General features: G+C 37.0%; 1 protein-coding gene across 1 annotated transcript in view; it reads left to right on the top strand.

Moving 5' to 3' along the window:
* CDKAL1 (CDK5 regulatory subunit associated protein 1 like 1) overlaps positions 1 to 13,479 on the top strand; it is a 380,101-nt gene that overhangs the window by 140,612 nt on the left and 226,010 nt on the right. The window contains exon 8 of the mRNA XM_041426743.1: positions 749 to 869. Coding sequence (XP_041282677.1) covers positions 749 to 869 — 121 coding nt within the window. The remainder of the gene's footprint in view (positions 1 to 748; positions 870 to 13,479) is intronic.

Raw genomic sequence — 13,479 nt, 5'->3', positions numbered from 1 at the left:
TGCAATAATACACACAATTGTTTTGATTCTTCATTGTTAGTTCTTGCTTCAAAATATCAGCAAACCCTGTCATTTGTACTCTTTAAATATAGGACTTGTCGTGGCATGACTGATGTTGCAGGCAGTTGGTGAAATTATTTGTATTTTGCTCCCTGAATGTTAATGGCTTCAGGAAAGTAGCTGTGAGGCAGTTTTCTGACCTGCAGTTGTCCTGGTATGGGAGGATATGTGCAAATCTTGGTAGTCAGCTTAGCCATTGACATGAGAGGATATGCTTCACAGCACTTCCAGACTTGCACAGTCGGGTAACTTTGACATGTGTTGGTTTTCCATATAATAAGCTAAAAAAGTATTTAGTTGTTTATTATCTCCTAATTTAGGTTTGAATTAAATTTTTTTGGAAGAATCATTTGATCCTGCCATGCAACTCATTTAAATATTATTGCTATGTTGCTTTTTTGCTAGAGAATCTGAAAATGAGACTGCTTAGATAATTTTAATCATATAAAACAGAAAATGTAAGTGTGAAAAGATAATTGGATGAAATAATTTGCTCATTTTAAGATGATTTATTTTACCTGTCAGTGTCTCTTTATAAATGCTCCAGATGGTAGAAATATATTATTACATCTCATTCTCATTTTCAGTCTTTGAAATATAAACACTACTTTTGAAGAAGAGCAAATCAAAACAACTATGATGAGACTTGTTCTTTGTAATGACTGCATTTTTGTTGTTTAATTTGAAGGTCATTCTGTGAGACTGCTGGGTCAGAAAAAGGATAATGGAAAACGTTTGGGGGGAGCACGACTGGATTTGCCAAAGATTAGGAAGAATCCACTGATAGAAATAATTTCCGTCAATACAGGGTAAGAATCTTCCAAACTTACAAAACATTCAGTACTGCAAAAGAATTCCTTTTATCTCTTTCTGCAAGCCTCAGGTACTACTCCTAAGCTACACAGAAGGAGGCAGGATGACCATCCAATTTAAGATGTTAAATTACATTTATTTTGGAAAATAAATCCCTGCTTATTTAGTTATGAAAAGAAAAGATCATTTATAAGGTTTTTTTTCCCTCTGTGATTTTTTTATTTCTAAGGTGGTAGCTCCAGAATAGTTTTAGTAACTCATTATTATCTGTAAACACTGTTAACATCTGTCTGATGTGATTGTCAGTCTAGATTTATTAATGGATAAATTAGATATAGTTACTTCTGTCTTGCTCCTCTAAGCTGTGTGTTAAGAGTCATCATGTATGTATTTCATTCTTTTATTCATTTGTACAAGCTACTCTCTCCTGTCAATCAACTCTGGATGCCCATTTCCCCATAAAACTACAAGCATTTTTCTGTTCCGTACTCGTACTTTGAGGAATTCTATTTTCATCTTCCTTCCCTTGCTGCTTTACTTTTATCAATGCCAATTGGTATCCTTCCATTTTGTCAATTTATTTTAAAAAAAATAAAAAAAGAAACAAAGCAGCAACAACAAAAATCACACAAGTCCTCTTCTGATTTTCCCATCTTCTCCAACTTACGTAGTAATTTCCCTGGTGGTTGAATTGAAAATGCATTGCTCTGGGCATCCCAGGTAGATGTGAACTTACTGCCTAGAATGAAAAAAAAACCAAAAGAAATGTATCTCAGGTCTGAGTTTAGATTAGCACATTCATAAACATTTCATAGAGGAATTTTGATACTGTCTTCTTCTTCCTTCCTTGTCTTTTAGTAATGTGGCCTTCATAATTGCTGTGAAACCTGATGTGCTGTTTAGGTCAGAATACCAGCTCAAGGTTTAGTGTGGTTACTTTTTCTTCCTTTGACTTTTGGTAAATATATGGGTGACATTTTGTCATATTGCTGAATCATAATACCTTTTTAAACTGCATTTTTGTTCATGGATTGGTTTTGAAGTCTGGATATAAGCTCTTCTACGTGGTTACTTTAAGTGTTCTAAATTCCTTATCTTATTTTCTTTCCAGTGAACATCTTGTTTTTGCCCATCAAAATCCTCATCATGATTAAAACCATTTTTTTACATTTGCTGTGTCTGACTTTCAGATGGTCAAAATTTTCCTTTTCCAGTAATATTTATCACGGTGTAATGTTATAATATCTTTCTGGTTGTGAATGTTGTCAAGGTTGTAAGCTAATTGAGCTATGGTCTTGTTCATGTCTTTTGATGGATAGTAATGAATTTAAGACAGGAAAATTAGAAAATACTATTATTTCAAATATCAGATTATTACTATTTTAATTACAGAGGTTAATACAAGGGTACTGTAGGGTATGTACACTTAGCGTTAGGTGACTGATGAGGATAGTAACCATCTGAAACTTTTTTTTTATATATTTTGAACAGATGTATTTTTTTACTGTCTGAAAAAACAAATTGATCAAGCTGCAGACTGTTAATATCTCCTAAGAAGTTACTCTCAGAAACTCTTTCCTTTAGAACCTGATAGTTTACAAACAAAAATTACATCACGTAGTAGTTCTTGCTGTTCTCAGGTCAATTAAATACCTACTTTCCACCATAAGACAACATAAAAAAATTCTGGAAACCACAAAAAGCTTATCTGTTTCATGGAGAAGAAAGGCAAATACGAATTGATAATGCCAAAGCGTTCTTAATGTCTCAAACAAACAAGTTAGTTGTATAAGGCACCTAAATTAACTACTATCTCAATCTATGTTATATTGCCTGCTTTCCTGAAATACAGATGCTTTAGGGTTTTCCTGTCCTTCTCTTCTCCTTTCCCAGCCTCCCCAGCTGTGTATCATAGGTGACTTTTTTGTGTGTTGGTCTGGGTTTGAAAAACAAAACATAGCTTTAAAAGGCAGCAGTACGTAGCAGTTTCTGAAAATATAAAAATGAATGAAGAACAAGACACAGACTGTATTAGTCACTGTGATTTGACTGTGCTAATTTTATCAGCTTTGCATTAGTAGTCTGGTTATGTAAATTTTAGTACCAACACCACACTGGACCTGAGTTTGCTCTGTGTAGAGACTCGAGGAAACTTTGAAGACTGTTTTTTGGTACAGTGATCCTTATTAAGAGGTGAGGTTGGATCAGACTAGGTGATCTTAAAATAGTGAAAAATACTTTGTTAAAAAGAGTGGTTTCCTCTTTTGAAATATTTTTGTCTGATACTGTTAAATGGTAGCACTTGGGAGCAGCATGAGAAGGGCTTCTCCGTCAGGGAGGCCAAGACGGGACGTGAGGGTGCCACCAGCACAGGCAGGGCTCACTCCAGCAGGACACCTGGTGCCATGAGGCCTGAGCAGTGTGACAAAGCTGGGGGCTGGTAGTAGGAACCATGAGCAGTCCCAGTCGTAGAAAATTCCATAAACACAGAATATGCTGCGTTGGAAGGGACCCACAAGGATCATAGAGTCTAAGTCTTCGCCCTGCACAGGACAGCCCTAAGAGTCACACCATGTGCCTGGGTGATGGAATGATCAGCCACAGCCTGGGTCTGAAGAGTACACATAACCGAGGTCTGAGGAGGTGAGTGCAGGACTGGAGGCAGGCATGGTACTTAAACTCAAGCCAGGTCTGGGACAGAATCCTGAGGTGTGCTGGGGCTCCTGGTGCAGAATGGGCTGTGGAGGCAGCAGCTGAGGCTGGGCAGGTCAGCCAGGGCCTGGGGGTGCCCACGGGGCTGTGACAGGTGGTGCTGAATTACCATTTCCAGCTGGGGTTTTAATGAAACCTTGGCCTCTTCTCTAATTCTGTGAGGGAAGAAAGGGCTTATTGGAGCATGCATATTCCCTCCTCCCAAAGCACTGGAGTCTTCAATGGCTCAGGTTAACCCCTTTTATTCTCCAGCAGGATGAATTCCTTTATGTACATGGACATCTGCCAGCTGGAACTATTCTTCTGAGGGTTCAGAAGGACCACTTAATTTTTTGGAGTCTCTAGAAATGCTGATTGTTCAGACATCTCTCATCTGTGTCTTTGTTTCTTAACTCAAGATGGTGTCAAATTTGGTAATTTTGACTTGAGATTTCTTTTATTGATTCCTTCTTCTCTCAGAAATGGAGGAAATAAAATTTCCTGACCCAAAGATTTCTGTCCTTGTATAGTAGCTGTGAACTTTTTCTGTACTTGTCCAAGCACAAATGCATGCCTACATATGCGCATTTCCCTCTGTGTTTGTATTGCCCAGACTGCTGCTGTACATGAGTGTCCTCAGCTGTTTGCATAAATCATATCTGTCCTATCAAGGGACAGACATATTGTCCACTACACTGTGCAGTCTGTAATGATTATAATTAAAAATAAAACAAAACCCCACTAGTATGGAGTATGTGTGAAGATCAGGTACTACTTCTGTCAGTTGTGAGCCAGCTCAGAGGTTTTACACAGTGACATGTTTATCCCTAAAAAGGTGTTGCTCTGCATTTGCAGAGACCTGTGTCTTTTTCAGTGTTTGGCACTTTTTAAATTTAGTTCTTTTTTTAAAGTAGTGGACAGTTTTTTCCTACTGGTAATTTTGATTGTCCTGAGGGTTGTTGTTTTCTCATTGAGAAATCCAACCTATTTGCTTAATTTACCATGGCAGTTGGTGGTTTCTGTCAACAGACTGTGACTCTAGAGAAAAGCTCCCATCCCAGGAGTGACATGTTTCAGAGTTTCCAACTATGTTTGCAGAGACTAATGGTGAGTTACCGGAATGGAGGCACAGGAGATTTACCAGACTTCTCTGACACGCAGAGATATGTTAGTGACTCTTCATTTTTCCATCTGCAGATATGTAAGAAGTCCTTACCATCCCAGTATCCCATACAAGCTGTAGATTGGCCTCTGTAATTTCTCTGTAAGAAATAAGTGACCTTTACTTCCTGTATGGTTTGCTTTCTCTGTTATTGTTTAGAAAACACTGCAATATTTTTCAAATCAATTTTTTTCTATAAAATAGGCAGTCAAAAACCAGGGATTGTCACAGGGCCCAGACAGCTGTCTTAATCTTAGTATATCCTGCAGTGATATTAGTAGACCTGCACCGAGAAACAGAGATTTGTTCCTGTACTCTAAAATAATTCTCTGCTTTGCATTAAGGCATTTGGTTAAGTCTCTTCGACTTTTATTTATGTCATAAGCATGTATTGTACAAGTCATCATCTTACTGGAACAAGCCAGGTTATAGTAGTAGAAAAACATGTTAAATGCTGTTTGGAGAAAAGGCATAAATTTTTAAACTAATCTGCTAATGCGATTATTCTGTTACTTTGAAGTAAGAAAGAGAAATGTTCTCAAATTCATTGTGTATTACAGTTTCATTTAGGTCTAAGGAAAAATCTTTTTCTCCCTGTGGTCTCATCTTCATTAGTGTTTCATAACCCATGTAGCCACCTATACAAGTCTCTTTAATGGGATTGAGACTTGGTTTTCCACATATTAATTAATTCCGTATCTGCTTTGTAGCTTGGACTATTACTCATCTTATCTTTGTTGTTGGTATGACTTGAACTCCCTTATTAACACTCACATACATTCAAATACTACTTTATTTGTGCTTTTTCTGGATGCCCTGAGAAGCATGAGAAGAGTGTAATATCACCTGAAAATGACGCCACACTAGAATTTACTGATGGGTGGGTTTGCACATAGGTCAGTTGAAGTGCTTTCCATATTCTTTTTGAAGTTTCTACCTCTCCCAATGGAACAGGCAAGTAACTACACTGCTCATATGACTGGCTAGAGAAGAATTAAAATATACTGAACAGGGAATTCAAAATCAAAAGGAGCATAGCAGTGTATATGCGTTAGACTAGATTATTCCTGCAGTGCTGGAGCATCTTAGAGAAGACCAACATCTTACTTTATCTCAGAAAGATTTTCAGATCTGCTTTTGTGTCTTAAATGTTAATTAAAGCATAACACTTCAAGTTTAGTACTCTGTGTTGATGAACTGCAGCCTTTTTGCTCATAGCACAGCCCTTGCTACCAAAGTTTATGTTGAGAGTAAGCATACATAGTATTGCTTAGAAGCTTGATGGATCCTGCTAGTTTTGTAGGGGGGTTTTAAGTCACGTTATCTAGTGGTGGTCATTCAAAGTGCTTCTGAACTGCCAAAGGATCTGAATCTAGCAGAATAAAAAAAGAAAGCAGTTTTAGATACAGAACTGAGTTTGTTTTATCAGTCAAATTGTAGGCACAGAGTTTGTGGTGATTGGGAGTGGGGCTGGGGCCGAGCCTCACTCCTGATGGGCTACAGCTGTGCAGGACAGGTGACCAGCATGGACAGCAATGAGCCATGGAGTGCCCAGGTGCACTGACCAATCACCAAATGGTAGGGAGTTCGCACAGATGCAATGCATGAACATGAGGGGTATAAAAGGCTGGGCTAAAGAACAAGAAGGGAAGATGGTTGAAGCCTTCTGGTGTGATATTGTGAGGCTCTCTGTATTGTGGCTGTCTGGACTGTGGCATGTGCTGTGAAATATGCTGCAACATCAGGTGACCAAAAACTCAGCATTAAAAAGTAGCTAAAGAGTTACTATTGTTAATTGATTTTCCCAAGCAGGTCTATTTCCCTGGTTATGTATTGTGAAAGGTTAAAATTCTGTTTCTTCATCATTTTGTGTTGTAAGCAGATTTTTCATTTCTATAAATTCAGGAGTATGAGAACTGAATTTTCTCCAAGAGGTATGTTTTAATTTATATGAGATCACCTAATAATTTTTCAATAGATTTCATTTCAGCATTTGTTTAGGTTTGAATAGATAAAGTACTTGGAGTTGTATGTCCACGAAAGTGTAGGTAATTTGGGTTTTGGTATTTTTCGTTTTGACGTTTTTAAATTGTGCCCAAAAAAAAAGGGGTCATAAACTTAAATGAAATACTTTCAACTCTCTATTTTTTTAAGGTGGTTTTCTGAAATATTTGATTCAGGTAACTTTTGTTGCATTTAAACTTCACCAGAATTAGCTGGTTTTTGCCTTGAAAAAAAGGTAAAATAATGCTGGTAAGAGGTCTGGAAAGGTTTTGGTGATATGTATAGATTCATTTTGCTACAGGTAGTCTTCATTGAATCAACACCTATTTCAGGCTGCTTTTGGCATTAAAAGGAGATCATATTCCATCTCTTTGCTGCAACTAGGTGAGATGTCTGAAGAACAAGAAATATCAGCAGGCCTCCCCAGGCAGCAATATGTAAGGGGGGCAGTGACAGAATGTCAAAAATGAGGAAAGTGTCAACAGAGAGATCAAAAAGAGAAGCACAGTGCTCTATTTTCCTGCTCTCATGGAGGGGAAATTTTTGGTTCCTATATGATGCCAGTACACTGACAGATGTGTAGAGTCCAGTTAGAACAGTATTTATTCCTTTGCCAGCATGAGATACTGAAGTCCTTGGGAACACTTCTGGATGCTTCTGCAGGATTTTGTCTAATTATCTAGTTATCTAATATAGATAGATATCTAATTATACCTGAATATGGTCTAGCCAGTCTAAAGAGTGATTTAAAATTAATATTTAGCAAAGTAGTACAGAGATCTACTAGCATCTGCTAGTTTTTTTTTTCTATTGTTGTTTATTAGACAAAAAGAGGCCTTAACTGTGACTGCTAAATCCCTGAGTTCTTGCAGTGACCTGTGTTGCCTGTCCAGATTTTTGACTAGTTGAACTGTCTGAGCTAGATTTCTACCTTTTTTGTGGCATTCAGCAAACATCACCTATACCTGTAAGTCCACCTTTGAAAATGCTTTGTTTGGTCATACCAACTCTGATTTCTTTGTAACAGGGATGAAGTTTCTGGAGCCACCATCCTAAAACCATATCAAAATATCTTTGATTTCTGAGATAAGGATGTTGTGGTTTAAATGTGAGAGCATGTGAAGCCAGTGCCTTTCTCTGCTGATATTTGTGGGCTATTTCAGTAATAATCTCATCAGTTCAGCAGAACAGCCATTTCTTTGGCTTTCTGTGTTTACTCTTGTGAACTGAAGTCTATTCCTTGGTAAAAAGTTATCTCTAGATAAGAATATATAGAGAGACGGAAAGTGAAAATCTTTCTGGTGTGTGAAAAATTGTATCACCTGCTGTTTGACACTGATAGACTGATTTTTTGGTTTTTTTTGGCTAATGCTTGTTTATTTTTTGTCTATCCAGCTATGACACAATGTTTTCAAATTTCTCTCCAAAATACTACTGTCCCCATTTTGAATGAATAGTGAGTCTGAATTACAAATCTGCTCATATTTTGCAAAAATCTTTGACTGAGTACTTACAAGGTTGAATTCTACATCTTCAATTTACCTGATTTAGTTTGTTTATTAACAAACTAATAACACACACTTTTTCCATATTTTAATGTATTACTTTTCAAGGTACTCATGTAAGTTACGCTGAAGTCAAAAGAAGATTTTGATTTTGAGAATACAAGATGAAAACATGTTTTGATTTGCATTTGTTGTTATGCTTGGAGAGGCAAAATAGTATTTCTTTGAATTACAATAACACAGTTAGTATATAATTACATATTACATGCACACATACTGTATTCACTTCTAGTGGAGTTCAAGGGAAATGCGTAGAGTGAACTCCCCAGGAAATATGAAACTATGTATAATTACTTTGACCCTACCTTACCTTATAATATTTAAATAGGCATTTTTCATAACTATTTAGCTCAAACATTGATGACATGCTAGAGCCTATCATGTCAGTTACCCTCAGAAACAGGAAGATAGAAAGAAAGTCTAGAAAGGTAGTTGTATGTGTTTTTGGAAGGAAACCTCTGCATCAGGCTTTTTTGTTTATATTTCAATTGGTATTTGCATGTTCATATATTTAGATTTTGGCTATACTATCTATCAAGCACGTATTTCAAATGTGCATGTAACAGATATTAATCTGTTCTGTTTTGGCACAATTCACAGAACAATTTACATAATGAAAATTATGGGTGACATAGTTGTGTGTGTCTAGGCATTTTAATTTTAGTAATAAAATCTGAAAAGCTAATAGTCCAAAACTTGCAGAAACCACATTGCTGCAAGTGAGGGAAAAGGAAAATCAGTTGTTTACAACAGAAAGTCCTACGAGTCTACTTTTTTGCCTAAGGTATCTTTCCACTGCAACTTACTGTAATTCACATCTAGGGCCATTATTTCTTAATTAGATATTTAAACAGCATATTGATGACTCTCTCTAAAAGATTTCTCTCTTTTTCAGTTATTAGTAATTTCTTGCAATTATTACAATTACATTTGTACAATGAATGTAAAATTATATGTAATAATAATTTTAAAGTGCTACAAAATCTCTAGGTGCTTCATGGTAGCAATTTCACTGAAGTCTTGGGAAAATTGTATTGTTTATAAGAAAGAGGTGATCCATCAGTGTGGCTCGCATTCTGATCTTAGCAGCTTGTTGTGCTCGTAGTCGTTGCTATTCTGTTTGTCTGTCCTGCTTCTGTGTCCCCCATGCTGAGAATGTCCCTGCCCACTGTGCTTCCTCAGGCAGAGAAGTGATGTGTTTTACAAGGTGGTTTCCTTCAGCAGCTTATGCAGGCAGGTCATTTAGGAAAGCAGGAAGGAAAGTAAGTGGATTGGACCAGGAAGGGACCACCTGAGTATCTTGATTTCTGTCTTCTGCAGCTCATTTTGTGGCATGGATTTCTACCTCCTTCAGTGCCAGAACCTCTATCTGCTGGTGCAGCTTGCAGGGGTTAATTGCTCATGGAAATCAACCGCTGAGGGCAGGAGGAGGATGCAACCCTTTCTCTCTCTTGGTGGAGGTAGTTGTGGTTTTCCTCATCCCATAGAACAATCAGGCCTGGTCATCTTCATTTATCATCAGTATGATAAATTCTGTTCTGCTGCTGGGAAGGCTGAAGGCCTTGATATCTTCAGCTCCTCCTCCTGTTGCCCAGAGTATTTCTGCCGCTTGCATTGAGCTGTATTATACAAAGCTGCTTTGATGAATAGTGAATATGATGTCGATGTTTCGCAGATCCCTGTAGAGTAAATGTCTGCCACCATGCTAACCATGAATTCGAGATGATCCCTCACAAAAAGGAAGATGTTTCTACACAAAAAGTTCATTGCATACCTGTATTAAATATATAATAAGGATAGAAGTTTTTCACTAAGTATTTGCCTGTGAGAAACAGTTTTTTCTCTTAGGCTTTTAGATTGTTGTTTCTCAGCTTTGTACATACCTTCATGATTTCTGCCACCATTACTCTCTTTACAGTCCTACTTCTTTCTCATTTTTGGAGTCTTCACTGCTTGAACTCCCTTCTTTGAGTTTCATTTCTATCCCTGGGATTTCAAGTACAGAACTTGTGAAACCCCTTAGCTATAGGATTTGAATTTCTCTGATGTCATGCTGTCTTTTTCAATGACAGAGTAATCCTGAACTGGGCTTCTTCACTTTGTCTGTATGGATTAGAGCATGATCCTCTGCCAAGAGTAATTTTGAGAGGGAAAAAAAAAAAAAAAGCGTTCAAAGAGTCTGTAAAGGACTTTTCTCATTAGTACATCAAATACCTGCAGTCATGACATCATTTGTGGTATGGCTTGAAAACTCATACTCCTTTCTCAGGTTGTATTTTTCATTGCTGTTGTTTAATGCTGTTAGAATGGCTCTAGGAGAAGCATGTGTTCAATGAACAGCATGCATATTGTCCTTTCCAAGAAATGCTTGGCCAGACCCTCATTAAGTTTGCTGGCATATGACACCTAAGAATTATTCCTGTAAATAGGTGTTTGTTTAGCTTTCTTCTGCTGTTCAGAATGACATACTCTGGCAATTTCATACTAGATTTTAATACGGCCTGTATTATAATGTAATATATTTTATTTCCCTGTTATGATGATGGATTTTGTGCCTGTTTCTTCAATGGTGCTATTTGATGATGTCACAGTAAACTGACATCTAAATCTGCCTTGTCCACTTGGCTCTCACTTTCATGCGGTGAGGTTTTTCATGGAGTCAGAAGGTACATGTTGGTAAAGTTCTTCGCCATAGGCAAAAATCATTATGACATTGTTTGTACACACTGAGCACTACTGGCCTGGAAATCTTTCTGTTCAGTGTTTTGTGTTCATGCTACTTTGTGAGCTCTCAGATTTTGAAAAATGCTGGTTAAGTACATGTAGTACAACTATTTTTTCTGGGTCATGAAAACTTCCTCTTTCAAGTCTACTGAATCGCTTCTGCACTGAGTTAGAGGAAAATAGTTTATTTTGATTGTTTCCATTTTTGCACATTTGCTTCCCCTGAGTTGTTTCCTTCCAGCCTCACAAATTTGAACTTTTCCTGCATAGTGCCACCATGAGTTTAAAATTTGCATCAGACCTTCTCCTTATACATTTTGATATAATTCCTTTTGCTCTTGTACATCTTGTCTTGAGAAAATTTGCTATTTCACAGTTCATTTACAAGACTTAGTAAGACTCATAAAACTTGCCAGAAATCACTGTGTAATTCTCTGAACTCTAGTATACCACACAACTTGTAAGTCAGTGAGAAAAACAGTGGCAATCACATGCTCCAACTGCGTCATCTCGTTAAAACTTTGGGCAGCTCCAGGCATATTTGTGCTCCTCTGTCACTAGGTGGCTTCCCACACTGCGCAGTTTTGTGACTCTCTTGACCCTAAAGGAAGATCACCAGAATTTTAACACAATCCCCAGTTTCCAGCTTAAATTATATGGGGGACAGGCTAAGAGTTGGGGGGGAACCAAGCTTGATTTTGCTTTGGGTAGCTATGATAAGCAGTTTTCTGCACTTTCAGCTCAATCCTTTCAGTGCCACATTCCTGATTATTTTGAAGGCTGATTCAGAAGATGAGACAGCTTTAACATCCTGGAACCTGATTGCAGGTTAGCATAGAGTATTGTAAGGCAACTTCCTGCCTGCCTCTTTGGCAAATGCTTGCTTGCAGAAGTGGTTTTGGATCGCACAACAAGCTGCATTTTGTAGTCTGTCTGAGAAGAGATTGTTCTGAAGTTGTTTGCAATTTCATATAGCCGTAATTCTGACATCACTATGCTCTCTGAGGTTGGAGATAAATTCCTCCCTGTTGAGTAGAGCGTTCATCTGTGTCCCTTCTCTTAATGCCCATATTCGTATTTCCTAATGGAAATCTGGACAAAATGCTGAGAACCACTTTATTCATTTCTCAGATTACAGTAAAGACTGAGAAATAAGCTCCTATGTCAAACTTACAATTGATATTGTGTTGTCTTCAGTCCCAGCTTTTCACATTAAAAAACCCCAAACTAGAAAAACAAGACAAGCACTAGAGAATCCATTGTTTTTCTAAATACTGTCTTGCTGAATGTTACTCTGAGAAACACCTATGTACTTTTATGTACTCATAGTTCTGGGTGGTTTAGTGGTCTGTTCTTTAAAGTGTTGTACAACCTAAGTGTTTAAAGCTAAGTGCTCATGCCTTTGCCTTTACTACTCATCAGCAGAAGCAGGTAACTTTTAGTTGCCTAATAATAAAACTAACGTATTTTGCTGGCATCAGTATGACATCTTAAATGTCACTAAAAATAAAAACATCTTGTCAAAGGGTCTGACTGAAGTGTCTCTTGTGCCCTTTCAGGTCAAGGTGGAATTATTTTGGAGACCTGAAAGGGAAATATGTTAAGGGAGGTGTAAAAATAAGAATCAGATTTGGGAAATGTCTTGAATTTGTTCTTAGACTTAACCTAGATAGAAACTTAATGGAAAAAGAGTTTACCATGAACAAGATTTATGAGCTAAAAGAAAAATACATTATTTTGCATTACCTATCAAGTACACAAAAGCACGTGTTTATGATAATCTCATTGACATGTATGCATGTGTAAGATTTGAAAAACAGGGAGGAATAGGGCATTTAAACTGTGATTATCAGTATGGAACATAAGAGCAAAATCACGGAAGAAAAGGTACTTGAAAAAAAATCCAAGCAAATAATAAATGAAAAGTTGAATATTGAGACTCTGCTTGGAAGATAATAGGTGGCATAAAATCCAATGTAACATGTTCCAAGATTATTACTATTATTTCAAATATTTTGTGTGGGATAGTATCTTTACATGATTTATTTATATGGGAAAGAAAAAGAAATTAACACTCTTTAATTCTGATATTTATGCTAAAGTTCAAATAAGCTGTGAATTTTGAACCTATTCGATTCATGAACCTATTTTTTAGATAATTTACATTATCTCTCTTATTTGTTTATCTGTTGATGTTATTGAAGAGTCTCAAAATTTGTGTGTTTTCTGTATTATTATTCTTGACTGTCATTCTTGAGAAAGATCAAAAACCTGATTGCAAAAGCAAGTTACACTGAATTGAGTAATAATTGTGCTTCAGATACTAAATAATGTAAGATGCTTAGTGCAGACTTCTGTGTTCCTTCTCCTTTTGCTTTTACTGCAAGATGCATGTTAGGAGACTTAGTGTTTACACCAAGGATAAATAAGTTTAAAAGAGGCACTTGAAGGGTCCCCTAT

The sequence above is a fragment of the Onychostruthus taczanowskii genome, unplaced genomic scaffold (genome assembly GCF_017590055.1).
Source record: "Onychostruthus taczanowskii isolate IOZ18803 unplaced genomic scaffold, ASM1759005v1 scaffold94, whole genome shotgun sequence".
Taxonomy (NCBI): Eukaryota; Metazoa; Chordata; class Aves; order Passeriformes; family Passeridae; genus Onychostruthus; species Onychostruthus taczanowskii.
The sequence above is the reverse complement of the archived record's forward strand: the minus strand, read 5'-3'. Positions and strand labels throughout refer to the sequence as shown.